The sequence below is a fragment of the Diospyros lotus genome, chromosome 5, assembly GCF_014633365.1.
Source record: "Diospyros lotus cultivar Yz01 chromosome 5, ASM1463336v1, whole genome shotgun sequence".
NCBI lineage: Eukaryota > Viridiplantae > Streptophyta > Magnoliopsida > Ericales > Ebenaceae > Diospyros > Diospyros lotus.
The window spans coordinates 395,555-421,863 of NC_068342.1; the positions used below are offsets into that span (position 1 = coordinate 395,555).

Genomic DNA, 26,309 nt, shown 5'->3' on the forward strand with positions numbered 1-26,309 from the left:
TTAACAAGTAGAACACAAGTACAAACATCTATTAGAATTCAGAAGCTAATTGTATTCAGCTACAAGGCACATTTTGGCAGTATTCGATATTACGACTGAATCTTTCAAAATCCTACACTAGCCATCCCAAGGAGGCAATTGCATGTCAATATTTGACACTTGCAAAGCACACCCCCAATAAACACACACAACTCGCCAGAATAACAAAGCTAACATTGAAGAGAGCAGGGCACCAAGTTTGGATTAGTGAACCGCTGCAAGCCGAATTCACCATACTTATTAATGCAGTGACAAGGGCTCATGCAACTCATCAAAACACCTGGAAAGTCCAACTCAAAGAAACTGATGAAGAAACTCTTTGATCTCATCAATATACGGAGATCGCGTGGGAATTATATGACCAAACTCATGTTCAATAACTACTGAACAACCATCATGAAACAAAGACGCAAGCTCTCTGCTGGCTAGGTTATTTATCTGCTTGTCATTACCTCGATCACTGCCAAAAATATGAAGAGAAGGGCAGCGGATGATTCCTTCCTCATGATCTGCTAATTTAAGAGCAAATCCAGAGCACAAAATAACAAATCTGAAATCTATTTGACCCTTCAGCAATTTTTGATGTGCACAGATCAAAGCTGCCATTGCAGCTCCTTGTGAAAATCCTAATATCCCATCAAATGGACCTGCTTGTGAAAATACATTCTTCAAATATTCTAATGCTGCATCAAACCCCTCAGTCTGCTGCAGGTACTGCTGAGGATCAAATGGACCATCTGCCATTGTCCAGTCAGCATTGCTCTTCCCACTTGAATTAGGGGCAATAAACCATGCGAACTTCTTGTTGCAGCTCTTTGATGGCAGGGGATGACTTTCTGCCACTGAAGATGATCCACCAAATGGTTGATAAATGAATGGTAACTCATGAGGTGCATTGACAAAAACAAGCTCAGCAATGTCTTTGAGTTTCTTGGCTAATGATGCTGTTCGCCCTTTAAAACCAGAGGCATTCTGCCGGAAACCATGCAAGCACAAAAGCCTGAGTTTTCTTAAAGGCCTGGTACCTGCAGCATTGTTGTTTAATGTCAAAATTTCGGATGCAGTTCTACAAAGTAAGTAGGCTTTGGTGATCAAGTGCGTACAATGAGAAAATTATGTCAAGAACATATTACATGATAATTGATAAACAAATGCAGGAGAAGCTGATTATAAAACAATCACTCAAAATGGGGCAATATTACAGACCTTACCATGTCTCCAAGGGAGCAAAGGTGATAATGCGGAGTGACCTGAGGTGGGAATAACCTTGGGTGCAACTGGTACGGACAATTCTTTTGATCCATCCTCTTCAATTAGTGGTAATGGGCCAACAATTTTACCATTCTTTTGGCACAGCTCACAAACGTATTGCAAACCTTTCCTCTGCAGAAAAAAAAAAAAGATATGGAATTGTCTTATTGAATATTGTATCTATTTGATTATCTTACTAGATAAATCCTATGAAATAAGATAAGCATAATTATCTTATTATTTTATAATCCAATACAATTCAATTCTTTAAGATTTGTTCTTTTCTCCGTGAAAAGCACCCTCAAGGTGCTGTGACATTATATTGTTTGGGGTGCTGGGTGCCCAAAAAATGTGATTGCCTGAGTGAAGCAGGGAACTAAATTGACAAAAAATTACTAAACATATTTGACATGAAAAAGATAACTACATAATATATATATATATATATATATAAGACTTCTAAAATAACCTCAAGTTGGAATTCTTTAAATAATGTTCAAAAAAATAACCTTGGGGTATTGCAAAAAATGGATAATGTTCAAACAAATATCTTTGACATCGTACTAAAAAATATATTTCCTAGCTGGATCTTTTTTGTTTTTACCCCACTTCTACTTAATGAAAAGATTTAGAAGTCATTTGTTGTGGCAAATGGCAACAAGAAACACAACTAATTTTTTTTTTTAAATGTAATAAAATTATAAAGCAAATAAAGAATGAACAGAAACTAAACTAATTGTATAATAACAACCATCAATAACCTATTTACAAGCTCAAAGAAAGAAAAGGCCTAGAATTCCAAAGAGAAGAAACATAGATATTGAGTGTTGGCCATGTCACTAAGCCACGGACACCAGAACAGAGGAAGAAAAAGAGCGAGGGATGGTCACATCAGAGGGACCGTCTACCACTAGAGAGCCTGTTGGAAAATAGCAGCAATGGAAAGGTTAACCGATGCCGTCATGTGCTACAGATTCATCAGTGAGTGATGTCCGTTATTGGAACCCCTCAATGCATGAGAGATCTGGTCAACGTCCAACGACTCTTCCTCAACTCACCTCCCTATGATCTATGTCACAGTGACCTCTCAAGGTACAAAAGAAGAAAGAAGAGGGAAGAAACTGTGAAAAGAAGAAAATAAAAAAGCAGCTTATGGTGATTGCATGAATAATAGCAATGACTCAATGGTAACATTTCTCCTTTCTTTCCCATTTTGATTCTGTTTTCATCTTTATTTTTGGCTTGTAAGTGCCTTTGGCATGCCTCTTGATTTTTAGTGCCAATTATTCTTTTCCCCTTTTTTACACCTAGCCAAGTGCCTTCAGCACTTGTCACCTCATCTTTCCCTTGCCTGATTGAAGCTGTCTCGCCTAGAGGTAGATGAGGCACTTCCATGGCGCCAAAGCACCCATGTGAGCAAGGCACTTGCCTTTGACTACCTTTATATAAATAGTGTTCCCTTTTGACAACACTACACTGTAATGTTAGAGAGTTGATAACTTAGCTCCAACTCATTCATCATTAGTAGCAAGACTTGGCCAGATGAACAGGTAGAATCATATATGGACACCGATATTGGTATCCATTGCAGGCACATGAATGGTGTCAGGAACCCGAGCCTGACTGTAATTCCTTTGATGAGAGAATTGAAAGAGAGGGAGAAATAGAGAGGAAAAAGGGGAGTAGGGAGAAATAGAGAGACAAAGAGAGGTCAGAGAGAGAGAATTAACTTTTCAATTAATCAAAACTTAAAATACGTACAAGAGTGGTATAGCCTCCACTAGAGGTTATTCCACTACTTTAACAAATCAATTTCCACTTCCTTCACTAGAGTGACTATTCCTAAACACTACACAATTGTCACTAATATGTAAATAACTAACTAATACAATTTTGCAAAAATAAAAATAAAATATAACTAGCCTAAATCGTGACATTCCCTCCCCCTTAAAGATTTCTTGTCCTCGAGAAATCTCAGCGATTGGTCCTTCATCCCACCCCTACATCATCTTTGCCGCCTCTTCACCTTTCTCCAATCCTTCCATGGACAACAATTGCCTTTTGCACTGGTGGCCTGGATAGAATTTCTCTCCACACCTGTAGCACAACCCTAGCTGCCTTCTCTAGTCCATGGCCAGGGATTTTGCTGAAGTATTAACCCTAGGATTCCATTCTGATGTTGCAATCCCCAAATTTCCGTTCAACTATTGACCTGTTGAAGGTTGAATTCCCGCTGGGATGTGGTGCCTTTTAAAGATTGCTTCCAAGGCCAATCCTTGTAATCTTGCATTCTCAGTAGCCTACTTGACAGTCGTAGGCTGCATCATCTTAACCACTGCCCTCAATTCATCATTAAGTCTGTTAATGAAATTAGAAATAAAATAATCTTCAGTTAAGACAAGATGTGCATTCATCATTAGAGACCTCAATTCTTCAAAACTGGCTTGGTAGTCTATCATTGACCCTTCTTGCTTAAACTTATTGAACTCCTCGATTGTGTCTGTCATGGGTTTCTTGCCAAACCTTATACAAAAGTCCTTCACAAAGTCTGTCCAATTTCTCTCATCTCTCACTTTGTTCCACTCTTGGAACCATGCATTAGCCATGTCATTGAAGAAAGATCTTGCAAGGTTTATCCTTTGACTTTCAACCACTTGACATTATTGGAAAAACCTCTCACGCCTCCTAATCCACCACCTGGGGAGGGGTGTGTGTTGCTTATGTTAAGATCGATTCTGACACAACTCTTGGAGGGAAATCTTCTAGCAGGTTGGCCTGAGGTATCTTGGAAAACATCTTCAAGAGCCCATCAATCCGATGACCCAAGTTAGCTACTTCCTTCTCCAGCAATTACATAGCCTCTCTTATGGCAGCATTGGTGGCTATGTTCACCTCCCGGCAATGACCCAACTCTTCCTGAGTCTGCAGCAAACCCATCTCCATAGCCTCCAACCTTGGCTCTATCTACTTCATGCGAGTTCCCTCTGCCATTTCCTAAGTCAATTTCTTATAACTTCAACCTGAATAGCAACTGGAATTGCTTCCAATAATTGGTAACTCCCTCTGAAACTGCTTCCAGAAACTGCCTTGTATTGCTTGCCTTCAAAATCTAATCAGAAACACCTAGATTTAGCCAAGAACTAGACTACTCTGATACTAATTTGTCAGGAACCCAAGCCTAATTGTAATTCCTTTTGAGGAGAGAATTGAAAGAAAGGGAGAAATAGAGAGGAAAAAGGGGAAGAATTAGATTGACTAAGAGGGAGAACTGGGAACTGAGAGAGAGAGAGAGAGAGAGGAGAATTTAGACAGGGAGTAGGGAAAAATAGAGAGATCCGAGAGAATTTCAGAGAGAGAATTAATTTTTCAATTAATCAAAACCTAAAAAACGTACAAGAGTAGTACAGCCTTATACAGAGGCTATTCCACTACTTTAACAAAGTCGTTTCCACTTCCTCCACTAGAGTAACTGCTCCTAAACACTACACAACTGTCACTAATATGTAAATAACTAATTAATATGATTTTGCAAAAATAAAAATAAAATATAACTAGCCGAAATGGTGACAAATGGGTCTTGCCATTAGCACTAACAAGTGGATCTTCGCTGCGAATATAGCAAGCTTCAATTACTCATGTCAACAATAATTTTGATAAATCAATAGTTGAAAACCAATGAACTTGTATACCAGATAATTGATATTTCATATAAATTAAATATATTTAAGTAAACATCAGATTTGGTGTTCAAAGTTGGTTTTTTCTATTTCCCCGAATGCTTTTATATATCTTGTTCAAAAAAATACACAACCAAAGAGCTATTTCTTGACTTGAATCTATAACCTCCAAGTCACAATAGAACACATCAACTTTACCATTGCACCAATTCTCATCTTTATTTAAATTTTTCCTAAAAACTAAAAACTAAACTACAATTACCGAGTGTCACCCCTTGAAGGTGAGCCTGCATCTGAAAATCTTATATGTATTTTTTACTTGCGTGTGCTAAGCACTGGCCACCCCTCTCCTATGAATTAAACAAAAAGGAGCATTTATTACACCTTGTTTTCAAACAAGGAGAATTTATTACACCTAGTTTTTAGATCTCAATATTTTTTATTGGTTACATTTTTTGTAATAAATATATGATTAGTATTACCCAAACAAAAAGGGCAATGATATAATTTTGTTGGGAAGACAAACCAGGAAGCTAACATTATACAAGATCAAATGGTCAACTAATGTGTGCATTAACGTTATATTATTAGTGAATACCTGGCAACTATAGCAGACTAAAACAAGCATTCTACAGAAAGTACATCGACTCCGTGAAGAATAATCATCAAATTGAGAATTACAGAAAAGGCAGGTGCCTAGAACTTTTGTGTCTGAACTTCCAACTGAAACCCTGCAGCCCCATTAGAAATAGAGAATCAGAAACAAGATAATTTAGGCATCTTCACAGCTTCTCTAGTAATATAGAGAAACAAAAACCCTGCAACCTTATTGTGAATCAACAAAAAACTCAGCATTACAGCTACTTTTTTGGCGGCCCGTCTGCACAGCACAAAAACTAGTACTCTGATTTTGGGGAAAGACATAAATAACAGCCATGCTCATTTCTTAATTGCAGTAAACAGAACTACTTTAATGAGTCACAGCATGCCAAAGTGTCGCAATAAATACTTGGCTCTACTATCTCTATTTCCGAAAACAGATTAGTTATCTTTAAAAAGAGGGCCAACAAGTATTTGAAAATTATTATCCATAAGGGAGGAGAGTGAGGTAGGTGGCTGACCTACTGGCACAAGCATAGCATGGCCCAACACTGTAGCAGAGGACCAGACCATAGACATGCAAAGGTGTAAAGTGGGCCATGCTAGCCCAGACGTTACAGTCTTGGCCCCTAGCAAAATCAGCCTATACAAGTTGTGTGCATTATACTTACATTGAAACAACAAAAGAACCAAAAAATAGGAGAAGACAAAAATACTCCATTGACATATTTCTTCTTCTCTTCTACTTCCAACTTTTGGCATAACTCTTCTCACCTACCAAACACCTTTTGCAATGAAAACACTTCCAACCACCTCGTCACCATTGGAAAATTCATCCTCCCATTGGCCATTACCATGTTCTGGTTCCTCCTTGGATTGATGAAACAAGAGAAACCCTCTTAGTCGGCGAACCTAAAAACTAAAGGAATGATCTGGGTGGGCCAATCAAATCTGAGTTTTTCTAGGTTCAGCCATTAGGCAACCCATCTGGCAAATAGTGGTTCACTACCAGAGAATATAGAGGGGAAGAGCATTTTAGTGTTTTTCTCTCAACCAAAAATATAAATTTTGTAATATAAATACAAAATGGAAAAAGAATCATTTATGGATATATAAATAAATATCATATATCTACTTAATGAGGCATTGATGAAAATGTCTAAAGATAAATGCAATGATTTACATAGAGTGTGTATAGATTTAAATAAGAAACACACTAACCAAAGTTTGTGAAAAAATTTTATGAAGGATTTTAAATAAAACAGAGTATGAGTTGCTCATATACAGGTTATTAAAGATATTTATCCAGAACATAATGTGGGTTAGAATTTGTGAAAGGGATACTCATGCATTTCCAATTACAATTGGATTACTTTAGGTATTTACACTGAGATTGGAACACCCGAATTTTTAGAAAGAGAGAATTCAAGAGGATATAGGATTTATAAAATCATTGTAGATTAGATAATTTAATCGTAATTTAGAAGAAATTGGGAATTGAGTTCAGATTCTAAACGGAGATTGAGAAGAGAGGGATTATCATAATTGTGGAGGGATTTTGATGGGGCTTGAAGTTTGAATTAAGGATAAACTTGATTTCAGAAATGAAGTCTTGGATAAATTGGGATAAATTAGAATGAGATACATATATATATATATTACTGGAAGAGAATTTGAGAAGGATTAGGATTTATTAAAGAATTGGAAACAAATCAATTCCTTGTTGAAGAGGGATTATGATTAAATGGGGAATTAGAAACAAAAATGGAAATTGAAACCAAAAGGGATCTGGATAAATCCTAAGAGGTTATAAATACAAGCTTAGAGGAAGACTAAATCATTAAACTTTGGGCTATGAGGATCAATGAGAAGCATAGTCACTGGATATTTGTGGATTTTCTATACAAAGGGGTTAAGTGAGCGGTTATTTTTGCAATAGTATATGTGCAGAAATTATGCCCATGCTTGATTGAAAAGTTGGTTTAACCTGATATGTTATGTTAGTTGATATGAAAGAACTGTTGATCTGAAAACAAATTGAGAGAATGGGGACCTGTAAAAATTGTTTTGAAAAGTTTGCTAATAGTGTTAACATGTGAATATAAACCATTTTGGAACCATTGAGGAAGTCCATGGTTTACTCTAACAACTGAAATTCAGTTATCTATACGATGCCATGGGAATCTTAGTTTCTCAGTGGAAGGAGATGGTCTAATATATTCTAGTCATGCTCTAGCGGGTACTTGGGGTAGATCCCAGGGAAATTATTGGATTCCCATGTACATTGATTGCATCTAGGGCTATATTGTCCATTGAGATAATTATTGGGGTTTGAGTTAATTATTGAATATTACAGTTCCCTAGATTAAATGATGCTTATTGCATCGTGAAAAGTGATAGCTACACCATGTGATATGATGTGATTTTTTGGGGGGATACTTGTTGCATGGGAAATATTGTAAAATATCTAAAACTGAAATTTGTTTTACTATATACATATGAAATCTTTTATTTTTGACTCAGTTTTGGATGGATTAACTTTCAGTTACTTTCAATTATTTTAGTTATGAATATTGTTAATTTTCTTTGATAATAAATTGGATGAATGTTTCGGCTTCATGAACTTTGAGTGTTGGCTTAGGGTTAATGGCTGGTCTCACAACCCATGGAAAATGTTGGGGGGGGTGAGAGACCTTATCTCTTTCCTCCAGTTATGAATGAACTCACTAGCACCTCCAACAAGAGGTGCATTGGACTGTTATTTGCAAATAATATTGTTTTGGAAAATAAGAAAATGTAAAATGTGAATGTTAAGCAATATAAAACATGAATATTAAGCTCAAGTTATAAAGTGATACCTTAATTCAAAAGCTCAAGTCAAGTAGGTCAAAAATTGAATATATGAAATGTTAATTTAGTAAAATAGGTGTGGATGATGTTGTGGTGAGACTTGAAATAAAGTTATTCAAAAAAAGCTCAGTTCAAATATCTCAGATCAATTGCTCAAAAAGGAAAAAATATTAAGAATTTTACTCACAAAATCAAAATAAGATGGCTAAAGTGAAGAAGTGCTTCTAGCATTTTATTTTATATAAAGTCCCTTTAAAATTGAAAAGAAGTTTTATTATATGTTATAAAATCAGCTTTCTACATAGTACAAAATATTTGAATAATTAAGGACAACATATGTGTGAATCGGTTTTCCTAGAGTTAAGTCTCATATCCAAGTGGAAGCAGTCAAGTGTCTATCGCAGCTAATTATATAGGCGGTGGCTCAACTGTAATTAAGTTTAAGTTAAGGGGTTTAAACCGGAATTATCTAAATCCAATTGGTTGTATTGAGGTGTCCGCCCCTATTATAAATAGAGGGCAGGGGTAGTCGTTTGAGAGTGCGAAACATTCTGATTATCGAGTGCATTTATTCTTTGAGAGGAAATGCTAGAAATTTGGTAGTTCTTTGTAATCTTGGGAGAGAATTGTATTGTGTACTTGGATAAGAAGGGATTGCTTGTACTGATCATTTTTTAGATAATAGAAGACTGCTCTCGGGTGTTTCAAGGCTGGATGTAGGGTTATCCATATTGGATAATCCGAACCAGGATGAAAGACCTGCCCACTATGTGTGGTTTGCTTTCTTCTTTGTATTCTGTTTCTTTTGTTTTTTTCAATTACTTGTATTCTATCTTAAGCTTTCAATCCGTGAGTGGGTAAAGATTGTGAGAGGCTTAATTTTCTTTCAAAGAATCCTAAACCAGTGAACCCTAGGGATAACAACTTGGTATCAAAGCCCGGTTTCTAAACCAAGAAAGTTCAAGAAACCTCTGTAGGAATCCCAGTCTTTAAAATGGCATCGAATTCCTCTGCCACTAGGTTTGATATAGAGAAGTTTGATAGATCAAATGACTTTGGGTTATGGAGGTTGAAAATGCGGGCTTTGTTAGGGAATTTAGGACTGGAAGAGGCATTAGAAGGGAAGAAAAATATGCCCAAAACTTACTGTACTGAAAAGAAGCAAGAATTATGTAAAAGGGCTTTCAATACATTAATTCTAAGCTTAGGCAACAAGGTGTTGCGAAAAGTCTCAAAGATGAAGACTGCAGCGGAGCTTTGGCTTAAGTTAGAGAGTCTCCATATGACTAAATCATTGTCTAGCAGATTATATTTGAAAGCTAAATTTTTTACATTCAAAATGAGAGAAGGATAGAAACTGCAAGAACATATAGATGATTTTAACAAATTGTGTCTTGATCTTGAAAATATAGAAGTTAAGTACAACGACGAGGATAAAGCCTTGGGACTTCTACATTCCTTGCCTAAATCCTATGAGACCTTTGTTGATATTTTAAAACATGGAAGGGACACTTTTACCCTAGATGACATGATAGAAGCCCTAAACTCCAAAGAATTACAACACAAGGTGGAAGGCAAGAATTATGTTGGTGATGTTCTTGCTGTTAGATCAAGACCAGAAAAGAGGGACCCTAGAATAAGGGGCAGATCCAGGTCAAAGTCTGAAAACAGTAGGAAAACAATCAAATGTTACTACTGCCATGAAGAGGGACACATTAAACGTAATTGTCCTAAGAAAAAGAGGGAATTTCAAGACAAAGGAAATGCTGAAATCTCAACTTTCATATGTGAGTTTGATTATGACAGTGCAGACGCACTGGTAATATCTAATACCGAAAATAGGCATGTGTGGGTATTAGATTCTGGTTGTTCCTTCCATATGACACCACATAGGGATTGGTTTCTAAATTTTAGGAATCTTAGTGGTGGTAAGGTGTTGTTAGGTAACAACCAAGAATGTAAAATTATGGGAATTGGAGATATCAAAATCAAAATGCAAGATGGAACTACAAGAACATTATCTGCTGTAAGGTATGTTCCAGATTTAAAAAGAAACCTTATATCTCTTGGTGAGTTAGATAAGAATGGCTACTCCTATAGAAGAGTTGGTGGAGTCCTTAAGGTAACTAGAGGCTCTCTTATATGCATTAAGGCAGTTCTTCAGAATGGCATATATGTGCTGCAAGCTTCCACATTGTGTGGAGAGGCAGCAGTAGGAGAGAAGAAATCCTATGAACATACTAGGTTATGGCACTATAGGATGGCTCATATCAACGAGCAAGGACTTAAGGAACTATCTAGACAAGGGATTTTAGGTGCTGGAAGTGTTACAGCTTTAGATCAATGTGAATCATGCATTTTTGGGAAGGCTGTAAAAGTGAAATTCCCTAAGAAGGCTATCCATTCCACTAAGGCTCCTTTAGAATACATACATTCAGATTTATGGGGCCCTACTCAGACCTTATCCCATGGTGGAGCTAGGTATTTTCTGTCAATAATAGATGATTATTCTAGAATGGTTTGGGTTTATGTATTAAAATCAAGAGATCATACTTTTGAGGCCTTTAAAACCTGAAAAACTATGATAGAAAATCATAAAGATAGCAGAATCAAAATCATTAGAACCGATAATGGATTAGAATTTTGCAACAAAGAATTCACCCAGATGTGTAACAAAAATGGTATCCTAAGACACCTTTTAGCCCCAGGGAATCCCAAACAGAATGGTCTAGCCGAAAGAATGAATAGAATCCTATTAGAAAGGGTTAGATGCATGATAATTCATGCTAGATTATCAAAATCCTCTTGGGCAGAAGCAGTTACCCTATCAGCTGCCATAGGTTTTAAAACTCTCTATGAGATGTGGACCGGTCACAAGCCTAATCTAGACCATTTGAGGGTGTTTGGATGTATAGCCTATGCTCATATCAAGTAAGGAAAATTAGATCCAAGGGCAAAAAAGTGTTTGTTTATAAGATATCCGAATGTAAGGGGTATAAATTCTGGAGCCTGGATCCAGATATGCCTAAACATTGGTTAGTAGAGATGTTACATTTGATGAAGGGTCTACTATTAAAGATTTTGAGGAAAATCAAAAGCTGGAAAATTAAAGGCAGTTGACATAGAACTACAAGATGAAATCAATGAAAAGGACCTAGATAATTCCCTCGATCAAGATTCAAGTCAGCAAGAGGATTATGATGAATCCTCCTCAGGTCAGCAAGAGGAGTATGATGAATCCTCTAGCCTAGAAAATCCACCTGATATCCAGAGATATAATGTTGCTAGGGATAGACAAAGGAGAGTCTCTAGACCTCCTATGAGATATGAGTCATATGACTTCTCTGATTTGGTTTCATATGCACTGTCAAGTGCAACTGCTAAAGCAAGTGAAGAACCACTTTCCTATAAAGAAGCAGTGCACTCTAAGGACTCTCAGAAATGGCAGGAAGCCATCAAATCTGAGATGGACTCCCTTATGAAAAATAAGGCTTGGACCCTAGTAGATAAACCCTTAGGGAAGAGGGTGGTTGGCTGTAAGTAGTTATTCAAGATTAAGGAAGGTGCTGGGAAAGAAAATAAGCCTATGTATAAAGCTAGGCTAGTCGCTAGAGGCTTTACCCAAGTGCCCGGTGTAGATTTTAATGAGGTATTCTCATCGGTGGTGAGGCACACCTCTATTGGGATCCTTCTAGCCATAACGGCACACCTAGACTTAATTTTAGAACAAATGGATGTTACCACGGCTTTTCTACATGGAGACTTAGAGGAAAACATTCTAATAGAACAGCCTAAGGGATTTGAGGTTAAGGGGAAAAGAGAGCAAATGTGCTTGCTCAAGAAATCTCTCTATGGTTTAAAACAGTCCCCTAGGCAATGGTACAAGAAGTTTGACTCTTTTATGTTAGCCCAAGCATTTAAGAGGAGTGCCTATGACAGTTGTGTATATTTCAAGCATATGCCAAGCAATATATCTATATATCTTCTCCTATATGTAGATGATATGCTGATTGCTAGTCAATCAACCACACAAATCCAGAATTTAAAGCTGAGATTAAGATCAATCTTTAAAATGAAAGAATTAGGAGAAGCTAAGAAGATATTGGGCATAGAAATCAGGAGAAATAGACAGCAAAGGCAGCTGTTATTATCTCAAAAGTCTTACCTAAGTAGGCTGATTAAGGGGTTCAATATGAGTGATGCAAAGGAAGTCTCAGTTCCCTTTGCACGACACTTTAAGTTATCCCATGAGCAGTCCCCAAAAGATGAAATAAACATAAGAGAAATGAGTAAGATTCTGTACTCCAATGCAGTTGGTAGCCTCATGTACAGCATGGTCTATACAAGGCTGGATTTAGCCCATGCTATGCGTGTTTTTAGTAGGTCCATGGCCAATCCGAGTAAGACTCACTGGAATGTTGTTAAGTGGTGGCGGCTCTTTCCACCACCAAGGCTGAGTATATTGCGGTAATGGAAGCAATTAAGGAGGGTCTTTGGTTAAAAGGGACTATTAGTGAATTCCTAGGAGAAGATGTCAAGGTTAAGTTGATGTGTGATAGCCAAAGTGCTATTCATTTGGATAAGAATCAATCCCACCATGAAAGAACCAAACATATAGATGTTAGGTATCATTTCATTAGGGAAATCCTTGAGAAAGAGGAAATAAACCTAACTAAAGTTACTGGAGAAAATAATGCAGCTGATATTTTCACCAAAGCCGTTCCTATATCTAAATTTCAGCATTGTTTGGATCTTCTTAATGTTTGTTTGTATAAGTGATCAGGTACTTGAAGCAGATCCCAAGGAGAGCATGATCAGTCTTGGAGGATAGACTTTACTCAAGACAAATGGTGGAGAATTGTGAATCGGTTTGCCTAGAGTTAAGTCTCATATCCAAGTGGAAGCAGTCAAGTGTCTCAAGTGGCTAATTATATAGGCAGTGGCTCAATTGTAATTAAGTTTAAGTTGGGGGGCTTAAACCAGAATTATCTAAATCCAATTGGTTGTATTGGAGTGTCCGCCCCTATTATAAATAGAGGGCAGGGGTAGTCGTTTGAGGGTGTGAAACATTCTGATTATTGAGTGCATTTATTCTGTGAGAGGAAAGGCTAGAAATTTGGTAGTTCTTTGTAATCTTAGGAGAGAATTGTACTATGTACTCGGGTAAGAAGGTATTGCTTGTACTGATCATTTTTTGGATAATAGAAGACTGCTCTCGGGTGTTGGATGTAGGGCTATCCATATTGGATAATCCGAACCAGGATAAAAGATCTGCCTCTACTGTGTGTGGTTTGCTTTCTTCTTTCTATTCTGTTTCTTTTGTTTCTTTCGATTACTTGTATTCTGTCTTAAGCTTTCAATTCGTGACTGGGTAAAGATTGTGAGAGGCTTAATTTTCTTTTAAAGAATCCTAAACCAGTGAACCCTAGGGATAACAATATGCAAAATATACAAGAAAAGACACAATTAAAAAAAGATCTTATTTGTGATATGGTTAGAGTGATGTTTGCTGGAGAAAAAAATGCACAAAACAGGATTAAAATGGACTTGAACATGTGAAGGGAAAGATCAATGATGTACAAGTGAGAGAGTATGAATGGAATAAAAGAATATTATAACAAAAGAGGTAGAAAAAAACAAAAGAAAATTTGGTGAGAAATGCTTAGGCATGACATAAAATATAGTCACGGACACAGATAATTGATGAACTAGAATATATGTAATCAACCTAACCTAATGAGGTTAAGGTTTAGTGTTGTGTTGTCAAGATATTGATATATTAAAATAAATATATTTATTACGCAAGATAAATAAAAAATTGAATTATAACACTAACTTGTTTACAACAATGATATAAAATTTCTGTGGCTTTCTATCATGTACCTAGGGTTTTACCTAGATTTTTTTATAGGAAATTAAGGGAAATCAGAGGAGGAATCAGACTGGGGAAGGATATTGCAGCAAGAAATTGGGGGAAGAATTATAGACAGAACAAGGAGAGGGAAAACAGAGGGAGCAAGAGAGAAATGAGAGAAATGAGGCCTAACAGCCTCCCACATGCACCCATGCGCATAACAACAAGCCTAACTAAGGTGTACTGGAACATTCCTCCAGTTAGCAGGCTCCCACATGCACCCATGTGCATAACAACAAGCCTAACTAAGGTGTGCTGGAACATTCGTCCAGTTAGCAGCCTCCTACATGCACCCCTGTGCATAACAACAAGCCTAACTAAGGCACAAGCAGCATAACAACAGCCTACTAACGTGACAATCCCCTCCCCTTAAGGCATTTCTTGTCCTCAAGAAATGTGTAGCATGCTGGCTGAGTTGGGAAATTGCTGGAGAAGATCTAGCAAGTACTCCCATGTATTATTGTCTTCGTGTAGTGTGGACAACTTGACTAAGACCTGGGTGAGAGGAACTCCATGTCTGTGGATCACCCTCTTGTCCAAGATAGCGGTAGGGACTGCTTCTTCTGCTTCTGCTCTCTCTATAGGTGGTAGTGTAGGGGATGATCTCTGCGCTCCGATGGCCTTTTTGAGGAGGGAAACGTGGAACACAAAATGAATATATGTTCCTTCGGGCAATTGCAACCTGTAGGCTATTGCACCTATCTTCTCCAATATAGTGAATGGCCTATAGTATTTGGGACTCAATTTGGATATGGGCTGGTGGCTCAGTGACTTAAGGTGTTGTTGGCCAAGCTTCAAATAGACATCCTCCCCCACTGAAAATATTCTTTCACTTCTCTTATTGTCAGCCAATTGTTTCATCCTATTTTGTGCTCTAGCCAGCTCCAACTTGACCACCTTGATTGTATCTTGTCTTTGCTGCAAATATGCTTCAACTACCTCCACTATAGAATGTCTCCCAATGGCCGGTAACAACCTTGGCTTATAGCCATAGAGAGCCTCAAAAGGAGTCATTTTGATTGAGTTGTGGAAGCTCGAATTGTACCACCATTGAGCAACGGCCAGCCGCTTATGCCACCCTCTTGGCTGTAAAAAACTATAGACTGAGGAATCTAGACATTGGTTCTAGACACTGGTTCACCCTTTCCTATTGAGCAACGGCCAGTTGTAGGATTCTAGACACTGGTTCACCCTTTCTGATTGGCCATTTGTCTCCGGGAGGTATGCAATAGACATTAGTAGTTTGGTGCCTACAAATTTCATCAATTCCTTCCAAAACAAACTGGTAAGTATCTTGTCTCTGTCTGAAACTATAGACTGAGGAATCCCATGCATCTTCGCCACATTGTCTATGAATATTCTCGCCACTTCTTGTGTTGTGAATGGGTGAGATAGGCCTATGAAATGACTGAACTTTGAGAAACGGTCAACCACTACCATTATGCAATCCTCCCCTTCTAATCTCGAAAGTCCTTCTATAAAATCTATAGTTATGTTTGTCCATGCCTGGTCTGGAATGGTTAAGGATTGTAGAAGACTAGGATGAGCCACTGTTTCATGTTTGCATCTCCTACGCACATCACACCTCAATACATAGTCCCACACATATTTTTTAAGCTGAGGCCAAAAGAATACATATTGCACCTTATGGCAAGTGTTTTGAACACCCGAATAACCTCCTATAGGAGACTCTTGTAATGTTTATAGTATCCTGTTTTTCAATGCCTCACTTTCTCCTATCACCAGCTTGCCCTTATACCTTATCACTCCATTATTAAATGAGTAATCTAGCCTACTATTAGCATCCAAGCTCAGTTGTTCCAACAATCCCTTGGTCCATTCTCCTTGTTGATAGTTGTCTGGAACTTCTTAGAGCCAATCTGGGACCATTGCTGAAATGGTAGCATTCATTCCTTCCTCTTGGCAGCGAGACAAAGCATTTGTTGCTATATTCTCCTTCCTCTTCCTGAATTGGATCATATAATCCAATCCCATGAATTTTGTCATGTTTTTTTTCTACAACTGGGTATGCAGTCTCTGCTGTAATAGGAACTTTAAACTTTCATAATCTGTTTTAATAATGAATCTTCCTCCTAAATAGTGTCGCCATTTCTCTATAGCCATAAGGACTGCCATCAACTCCTTCTCGTAAATACTGTGTCCTTGGTATCTAGGGGCTAAAGGTTGGCTGAGGAAGGACTACCCCTATGCCATGGTTGCTAGCATCAGTTTCCAACACAAATGGCTTGTTGAAATCTAGTAATTCGAGCACTAGTACTTCACTTAGTGCTTTCTTCATTTGCTCAAAGGCCTCCTTAGCCCTAGGGTTCCACTTAAAGCCATCTTTCTTCAACAATTCATTTAATGGCTTGCTGATCTTCCCATAATTTCTTACAAATCTTTTGTAATACCCGATGAGCCCCAAGAACCCTCTTAATGCCCTAATGCTGGTAGGTTTAGGCCATGCCACAATAGCCTCAATTTTCTTGGGATCTGTGCCCACTCTAGCCCCTAAAATTATATGCCCTAGATATTCCACCTGTTTTTGTGCAAAAGCACACTTTGACTGCTTGATATACAATTGGTTGAATCTCAAGATCTCAAATGTAGCCCTAAGATGATCTACGTGTTGATCAAAGGAGGGGCTATAAACTAGGATGTCATCAAAGAAAACCAACACAAATTTTCTGAGGTATGGTTCAAAAATTTGGTTCGTGAGGGCTTGGAATATGGCTGGTGCGTTGGTTAGGCTGAAAGGCATGACAATAAATTCAAAATGGTCATGGTGTGTCTTGAAGGCTGTTTTGGGTATGTCATTTGGATCCATCCTAATTTGATGGTATCCTAATCTTAGGTCCAGTTTTGAAAATACAGATGCGTGTTTGAGTTCATCTTATAGGTCTTCAATGATTGGAATAGGGAATTTTTCTTTAATGGTAACGGCATTGAGTTGTCTATAGTCAATACAGAAACGTCATGTCCCATTTTTTTCTTGACCAATTGGACAGGTTGTGACTGGGTTGGATTATAAATTTAGTTTAACATCTCCTTAACAAATTTTTCAATCTCGGATTTGAGTTTAAGAGAGGGGGTAATATAGGGTCTACAAAAAGATCTTGGTATTCAACTAAAAGTACATCAAGTAGGGCCAATTAGTGTACCTGCCAATTGGTTGTAGATGATTAACTCTCGGGTTTAGGTTCTCCTTCATTCCCAATCTCTAATTGCTTAGTGGCCTCAATTGAGAACAGTTGTGCTACTTGGGACATCTTCTTCTTGAACAGATGTTGCAATTTCTTCCCCTTGATCAATTTGCATGTTCCCACTTCCATGTTTCCTTGCAACACCACCCTCCTTCTATCTTTCTCTAGAGTCACCTCCATCTTGTTGAAGTCAAAACTGATTGGACTCACTCCCTTCATCCAATCAACTTTGAGAACAATATGGCATCCCCCCAGCTTAAGTAATCTTAAATCAGCCTGGTAATCTTCTCCTTCCATTTCCCAGCAGAATCTTAAACAAGCGGATTTGCTTATGACCTTACTCCCATTTGCTACCGTTACTGACAGGGGTTGTGTGCTGGCTAGTGACCACTTCATCCTCTTAGTTGTTCCCTCATTAATAAAACTGTAGATACTCCCACTATCTATTAGGACCATGAGGGTACTGTTTTGTACCTTCCCTTCCACTTTAATAATCTTACTTCTAGCCATTCCCTTGATTGCATGCAAGGAAATAGCACTATTGCCTTCATCCTCCTCGTCTTTAATCACAACCATTTCTTCCTCTTCCTCCCCTTCTAGTAGAAGTAATTGTTTCTTACACTGATGCCCGGGGAAATATCTATCCCCACACCTAAAACATAGCCCAGCAGCTCTCCTCTGCTCAATGAGCTCATCCCTCTGTTGTAAACTCGAGTTAGGAGGTGTAGTTGTCAAATATCTCGTGCCTATTCCTCCCTTAAAATGCTCCTTACTCTACATTCTCCCTCCAAACAGTACTAATCCTGAACTACTTCCCATGTTCTGACTCCTCTACTTCTTCATTAGGGCCTCTACAGTCAATTCCTGTAAAGAGGCTCCCTCAGCTGCTTCTTGTACATTATGCGGTTTGAACATCTTAACCGCTGATCTGATCTCATCATTCAACCCTCCCACAAAGCTAGATACAAAATATTCTTTTGTCATGAAGGGGTTCCTACTTAACATGAGGGATTTCAATTCTTCAAATCACAGCTAGTATCCTTGCACTGTACCATCTTGCTTTAGTCTATTGAACTCCTCCACAATATCCATCATTCCCCTTTCACCAAACCTTCCACACAATCCCTTAGTGAAGTCATCCCACGTATAATTCTCCCTTACCTTGGACCATCCCTAGAACCACACGCCCCCCACATCATTGAGGTAAGCAGAAGCCAATGTCACTTTATGATCTTTCGGAATCTGGTGGATACTAAATAGCTTCTCACATCTTTGTATCCACCAACGAGGCTTTTATCCCTAAAACGTCAGTAATTCCATCTTTGGTACTAGAAAACCAGCTTTGTTGCGGAGGAATTTGAATTTCCAGCCTCCTATCCATCGAATTCTCTTCACCCACCAGTGGATCTCCCTCCAATTCTGATGATTCAACAGCACGGTGGCTGTTTCCATGACCTGGTAGGATCAGCTCCACCCTATCTCTAGGGGGAAAATCAGGAAAAATTCTTACCTGATTTTGGCTAGTGAACATAAGCATGAATTTTTAAAATTGGTCCTGCAACAAATTCCCTTGCCCCTACATCTCTTCTCTAATCTGTTCACGCATGTCTATGCATAAATCCGTGCACAACCTCTTTGTCATTGTCTCCAACTTCCAATCTATCGTTGATTCCAACCTTCCTTCTATCGATTCCACCTTGTTCTACATTTCCGATATCGACACCATCATTTGCTGCAGCTGTGTCTCCATATGCTTCATTCGGGTGCCATTGGCCATGTCTAATCGCTCTTATCACTCGTTGGCCAGGACCTTGCTCTGATACCAAATGACGGTGTGGTGGTATGTTATGGTTCATTGTAAGGTATGAGACTTATTCCATATTGAGAAGTATGGGCTCTTAGTGTAGGGTTTATAACCTCTTAGACACCTTCAACAGCTAGCTTTTGGGAGTGAGTTCTACCCGAGGGTTATAATAGTGGTATCAGAGCTAGCCCCATGGCTCCAACCTGTCGACATGAGCATTAGGGCTACGGAGCGTGGTGGTATATTATGGTTCATTGCAAAGTATGAGACTTGTCCCACATCAGGAAATATGGACTCTTGGTGTGGGGTTTATAACCTCTTGGGTACCCTCCCCTCAATAGCTAGCTTTTGGGGATGAGTTCTACCTGAGGGTTGTAACACTTTCAAACTGATAGGTAATCAATTTATTGAACATGATCCAAATCAAAATAGTTTGGTGTTCTAGTTGATGTAAGAAAATTTGCAAAATGGTTTTGTTAAGTAATAGACAAGTTCACTAAAAGACATTTAACTATTTTATTTATTTGTTTAGTAATGAAGATACTTTATTAATACTCTTACATTATTAATAGTACTACAACTATAATTATGATTATAAATATGGGCAGTTGACTTCACTGGCACTGATAGGGCAGCCACTAGCCAGAGGGATTTTTGCTAGAAAGAACATTTTGACGGTAGTGATGGGTGAAAGCCTTATAAATTATAATAATCATAAACAACATATCAAGCCTTTATCTCATTATGTGGGGTTGGCTATCTGAATTCTAGATTTTCCATTCATTTCTATCCATTGCCTTCTCTTTAGAAAGGCCCATATACTTAACATCTAATCTAAGCTTCTCCCTGAAACCAAGGAAAATTATCTGATTGGTTGGCCCCAGGGAATTTGTTAATTTCATGATTAATGAAAATTGAAAACCTCAACAATCATCCCTGACATCAAAGGAAAATGCTTGTGTTTGTAAAGAATGTGCTTATGGACCATACCTGTGGTCAAAAACAAAGTTCTTTCCAGTGAAAAATCCACCATCTGGAAATTGTTCCAAATAACGCTGAATCCCACCAAATAACTGCAGGAAAGCTAACATCATCAGGAAATATCATCAAGAAAGCCAAGGGAGCTTCATCAAAACTTTTTTTTTTTTTTTTTTATCTACACATTGATCTGTTTTCTTAGTTGGTATGCTGAATGGTCTTGGTGGCAGTCTCCAATCAAAGGATATCTCTTTTTTCTCTAAGGGTTTGTAAGCACCCTTCTTATTCCATGACTAGATAAAACGAAATCAAAGTGTCAGCGTAAGTTGCTCCTCTTTTATCCACCTTGTGGTACTGATGGTTGTGATGGTTTGTCTTGATTCTTAATTCTACAGCTTTAGAACGATGTAACCAATGGTCCAATGGTATGTTTACTTTCTAAAAACTGATGTCCAAATGATATGGGAAACCAGGAGTCTTATCATATGATATTAACAGTTACAATGGCTTTCACTGTTAAAGGTAACCACTCAACAACTCTATGAACCCTTTAAGACAACATTTTTAAATTTGGATACAATACCCTCTTCCATCAGCCATAATGTCAACAGGACAAGACACGAATAGCTTCATGATTTAGATGAAATAGGCTTTTCAGCTATCACGTCTAACTCACATTGTAAAGGTACATAGAGAGAAGGGAATGCTAATGGCTAAGATTTTATTCCCCACCCCCGGGTGTTTCAGGCAGCTACAAGGAATAAAAACATGATTCCATGTGAATAACCTTAAAAGTGACCAAATCCAGTACTGTTTGTTTTGTGTCAAGGTTTCTTATGCAGCATACCAAGTCAGTCAAGAAGTCATGTGCCAAACATAACAACATGGGTAGATATAAACACTCCCACACCAACATGCATATGTGCAAAGTGCAAACCCATTTTAAGACTAGAGAATAAACAAATGTGAAAGCAACAGACTGCCCTATATATCTCCAAAGGACTAAATAAGTAAGATGAACAAGAAAGGTAAGACATATCAAATAAAAAATATGTATTCAAACTCTTTAACACAAAAAATTACCCTGCAGTACAACTCCATGACTTATAGATCTTCGGAAAAAATGTCCACAAGTTACAAGTAGGACCGAAAAAGCATGATCAGGAGCTCTACCTGAAAGACATTCTCAAAACCATCACCTTGAGATCTAATATACGCTGATGCCATCTCACATCTAATTCCGCCAGTACAATACCTGTAAGATAGTGCAAAAAAGGTGGAATAAACAAGCAGTTATCAATATGAAGCATACATCTCAAATTAGCAAGCTCTTCAACTAAACCCATCAGGAAGTGGTCCATCCAATAAACGTGAAACAATGATTTAAGGTAAAAGAGCAACTAAGTAGAGTGCATCAAGAACAGAGGTCTACACAGAACACTTGGTGTGAAAAATTAAGGGAAATTTTCAATTATATTTCTCAATAAGGTGTGTTAATAAGGAGTAGTCCAATAGCATCCGTTTAACAAGAATTTTACATACAGAAAAGGAAACCCATGGATTGATTGGAACTTGTAATAACTTCTACATGCTTCTAGCAAATTCATGGGAGGGATGTTGTTAGTGAGAGATTCCAAATATGGCTAATGGGGTAGAAGAGACAGTATTTGTCCATGGACTTCAATTAACAGTGAGTTGTCTGGCCCCCACAACAATTTTATGTCTGTTTACCATTTAGTTTTATTGGAGGTTCAAAAGGACAATAAAAGATCTTTTATGGAGACAGTTGAGGGACAAATTCAAGTATCATTTGGCAGCTTGGATACTGAATGTTCCCTATTAGAGCATGGTGGCTCAGGATTTGGGACTTAAAGATCTTTCATTGAAAATCAAACAAATGGATTTGAAGATATACTTGTGAGTGGAGGAGCTAAGGAAAAGGAATGTGATAGGAGTATGGGAGATCCTGGGAAGATTGGTTTACATTGGAGGATTGGAGGTTTCGAAAACTCATATTCAACCTGGTGGAGGCAAGGTCAGTCTACCTTGGGAGAATCATCAATAAGCTTTAATGTTTAAAGGTAGGGCAAGGGAAAGTATGAGCTTCTGGAATCATTTGTGGTGCAGAAACAAGATATTTAAGATGCTTGCAAAGTAACTCCTTACAAGTAGTTTTGAATATTTCCTTCACTTGTTAACTTGAGAAGTTAATGTGTATATAAAGCTGCAGAGAGTCTGATGTTCTGTCTTTCTCTCTTGGGGCTATCAATACTAATCCAATGGATGCCAGCCACATCACAACTCTTTAAGTGAAACAGCATTGAAGGATCTAGGAGAGATTTCTATCCTTGAAAAGGACTATGGGCAACTCTTGTCTCATTCTAAGATTGATTTATAGCATAGACATCATGCTTGGCATGATTTTAACAAATGATAATTTGATTCAGAGAAGGCAAATCCATATAAGCATGACTTGCTCATGCAAAACACATGGCGAGCTAGTTGGCCATCTTCTAGGCAGGTTGATGGAGAGATGTGGTCTCTTATTGGTCAATTTAGCATTATACAGCCATTCCCATAACGTGTAAACCTCTAATAGGAAGAAAAGGGCTTGGATTGTGGTAAATAATTTGGACATTATGAAGAATCATCACATAGGATCAAGAGCAAGCATCTTTCTTGTTTAATAAACATGATCAACTGGGTTTGAGCTATAATAATTTTTCCCATTAATTTTAGAGGCCTTTGAATGATAATGTATAACCTTTCAGGAAGTTTTCAGTTGAAATATATACTGTCTACCCTTAATATATCGCACATATGTTTATATGCATAAAAGTAACAATATTTTCTTCAATGTTTATGTCAGACACATTATTTATATTCTACTATATTAAATAGTAAAAATATCATTTCTCCTATTTTATATGTCAAAAGAAAAGCGTGAATAAGAAGTCCTAACATCTATTTTAAAACAGCCATATTTCCAAACAAATTGACATTTTAGGTTTTTAGCATTTGTATAACTAAATGCCCAATACTAAAAATATTAGAAGAATACCAGGCAAATTTGTTGCATTTCAAAGCTTCCTTTGTTGTGGCCATGTCGTGTTCACCACAAACAAAACACATTCTCACTAGTGTCCAACCCACTAGGCATTTAAAAAACACAAATAATCTCAAGAGTAAATAAAAGACGCATATAATTTTGCAAAAGCTGAAGGTAGTTTCATGCATCTGCATATTTGCTGGGCTTCTTTAAATACAAAATAACTTCACTTAAATAAATACTCACATGAGGACAGATTTGCCACGCAATTGCTCAGAGTTTTTATCTATCCAGGAGTGGAGATCACTATACTGCCGAATTTTGGGATCCAAAATTTCAACATTTGGTGCACAGAATTTTCCAATCCTAGTCTCATATAAATTCCTTGCATCCAAAAGAACAAAGCTTTTATGGTCTCCTGGTCTCTCTTTCTCTAGATTTTTTCCTGGAAACATATTCAGTACGATAACAGTAACAACTAAATGTTCCAAAGGAAAGATAATGAAATACAGAGTTAGAACAGTAAAATGCAAAACAGGAAAAAGCTCCTTTCTATCTTACATGTATGAGCACTAACCAAATATTTGAATGTCTAACAGGTAGATAGAGCTTTAAAGGGCACAGAGTAACATACCAGCATGCTGAAGAACAGAGTGGAACTCAGATGCCAAAAGATGCCTCCCAGCATTGGAAACTTCTGGAGATTTCAGAAAAGGATGACAACTGAAGGTAACCAATTCCTGAACACAAGATGAAAGCTAGATTATCAATACAACAGGGAGACAACCTAACAAAATCTAGTGGACTTCTATATACTGACAATCAAGAAACTAATAGGATTTTTTTTTTAATACTCAAATGTCCCAAAAATAGAGGTCCATTTAAATAGCAGAAGGATTGTGATATCAGAAGATATAACCATAAAATACCATCACACGAATAGTTGGCTGATTATAAATGTTATGAAGTCAAAGCTCCCCTAGAAGGCAAATGCATGGTTCCACGTTCTCAGATCTACAATATTGCAAAAATATGTATATATGTACACATATTTTTTCAGGGGGGGGAGGAGGAGGCAGGATGTGTGAGATTAGGGATTGAATGCAAGGTGGAGAGGAAAATGTCAAAAATTCCTACCCCAACACCGCCGCCCCCGCCCCCGGGGGCGCCGTAGGTATCAAGGTGGAGGGGAGAAGGAAAGAAAAAGTAAGGGAAAAAGGACGGAACGTCGAGAGGGATTGCCTTATGGATTAAAGAAGTGGAAGTAACTATTTCTCCACCAATTCCTTTCTTTCCTTTTTCTCTTCCACAAAGGCAAGTTTCACACTTCCAGGCCAACAGGGATTAAAAGCAATTAAAGAATAAAAAACAAGGAAATGGTTGAATTTCCCACTTAATCAACTCAGACACATGAACAAATTGTTAACCTTGACGATTCGGATTGACAAAGAAGTGAATCCACATTCCCTGGCAACCCTGTTATTGGACGGCTGATGACAAGACGCGAGCTTGAAGTCAGTACCCTCGAACAACCCATTCGAGCTGACAGCGGCTATGTGCCTCTCCAGCGATGATAGCTTACCGCCAACCTAAGACAAGAAAGAACCCAAAAATATCAACATTGTGCGTTCATGTGGATATGTAATTACGTACGTATATAGAGTATATGAAGAGGAATGAGGATGTTTGGATGAGTGGATTACGGTGACGTTAACGCCGGAAGGAGAGAGGCGAACGCGGCCAAGGAGGGCAAGAGAGCGGCAGTTGGAGTCGTAGAAGGATAAGAGATTGTCGAGATCCGGAACAGCCGTGTACTTGTAGTACAATAGGACCCCGTATTCCGACTCTTCTTCTTCTGTGTGACAGGCCGCCATTGCAGATAGAGTGGAAAGGATCTCCGAAGCCCTAGACTGGTCGGGGCCGGGGCGGTGACGGTTATACAAAAATTACCGGGAAAGGAAAGAGAAATGATGGCTCTGGATTGATAATATTTAGGATAAATTGCACTTTGGTCTCGGTTTGGATTATTTGAGGGATAAAATTATTTGTAAAGAAAGACTCGACAGGTAGTTTTAGATAATCATGAAATAATCAAATTATCCTTGATTTGTTAAATCTAATACACATACTCTCTCTTCTTTGTCTCTTTCTCGCCTTAGCTCTCATCTCTTCTGTCTCTTTCTCGCCTCACATTTACCCCTCGCCCTTGCCCTCACCGTTTGTCGATTGGCACCATCCTCTACACCTTGGTCGATTTGAGTGGTCGTCAGTTACTGAGGTTGCAGCAGTGAGGAGGCAAGGCGTAGAGACAAGGCGGCGAGGAGAGGCAGCGAAAGGAGACGATGAGGTTGCAATTGCAATAGAGAAACAAGACGGCGACGAGGTTACAGGCCAGGGTGAGGCGGGCGAGGAGAGAAAGAGAAAGGGATGAACAAATCGCGATATATCGTGATTTTTTGATGTCAAAATCTCGCGATATATCGCATCTGTAAAGGGGTTCTGTGAACTTTTTTTGTACGAATAACGCGGTCCTTATTTGAGATACATAAATGAATTAATCTAGTTTGCACTGATCGGGGTTATCAAATGGTATTAAAAAGACTAAAATACTCTGGTTTAAATTATAAATTTGTAAATTCTATTACTATCTTACCCGCTGCTTTTTTCTCTCTTTTTTCCATGACTATCGATGCAACCACCAACTACAGTTGTCTTCGTCTTGTCACCGTGACCTCGCTGCCTCATCTCAGCATGCGATCGACAAAGTGATGGCAGCAAGGCGCAACAACAGTAGGTGGTTGTATTAACAACCATGAAAAAGAAAGAGAGAAGAAGAAAACAACGAGTAAGGCAATAACAGATTTTGAAAATTTGCAATTTAGACGAATGTATTTCGGTTGTTTTAACACTCTTCGATAACTCTCTCAACTGATTTCTCAGGCAA

The 26,309-nt window shown here is 38.1% G+C and overlaps 1 protein-coding gene across 1 annotated transcript; it reads right to left on the reverse strand.

Moving 5' to 3' along the window:
- On the reverse strand, nt 1–25,350 carry LOC127802363 (rhodanese-like domain-containing protein 6). Its single transcript, XM_052338123.1, has 9 exons — nt 25,069–25,350; nt 24,793–24,954; nt 24,000–24,105; nt 23,612–23,810; nt 21,490–21,571; nt 20,329–20,411; nt 5,566–5,698; nt 1,251–1,422; nt 1–1,064 (listed from the first exon to the last, which is right to left on the reverse strand). The coding sequence occupies exons 1-9, from the start codon at nt 25,237–25,239 to the stop codon at nt 334–336; spliced, it is 1,839 nt and encodes a 612-aa protein (XP_052194083.1). The 5' UTR covers nt 25,240–25,350; the 3' UTR covers nt 1–333.
- Between the last annotated feature and the right edge of the window lie 959 nt (nt 25,351–26,309).

Excerpts from the sequence above, each read along its gene's own strand:
- LOC127802363 (XM_052338123.1), bottom strand. The coding sequence starts at position 25,239 with ATGGCGGCCTGTCACACAGAAGAAGAAGAGTCGGAATACGGGGTCCTA. Across the intron at positions 21,572-23,611 it reads CGTGGCAAATCTGTCCTCAT|GTATTGTACTGGCGGAATTA; the intron begins GTGAGTATTTAT and ends ACTATCTTACAG. Across the intron at positions 20,412-21,489 it reads GTTTTGAGAATGTCTTTCAG|TTATTTGGTGGGATTCAGCG; the intron begins GTAGAGCTCCTG and ends GCTTTCCTGCAG.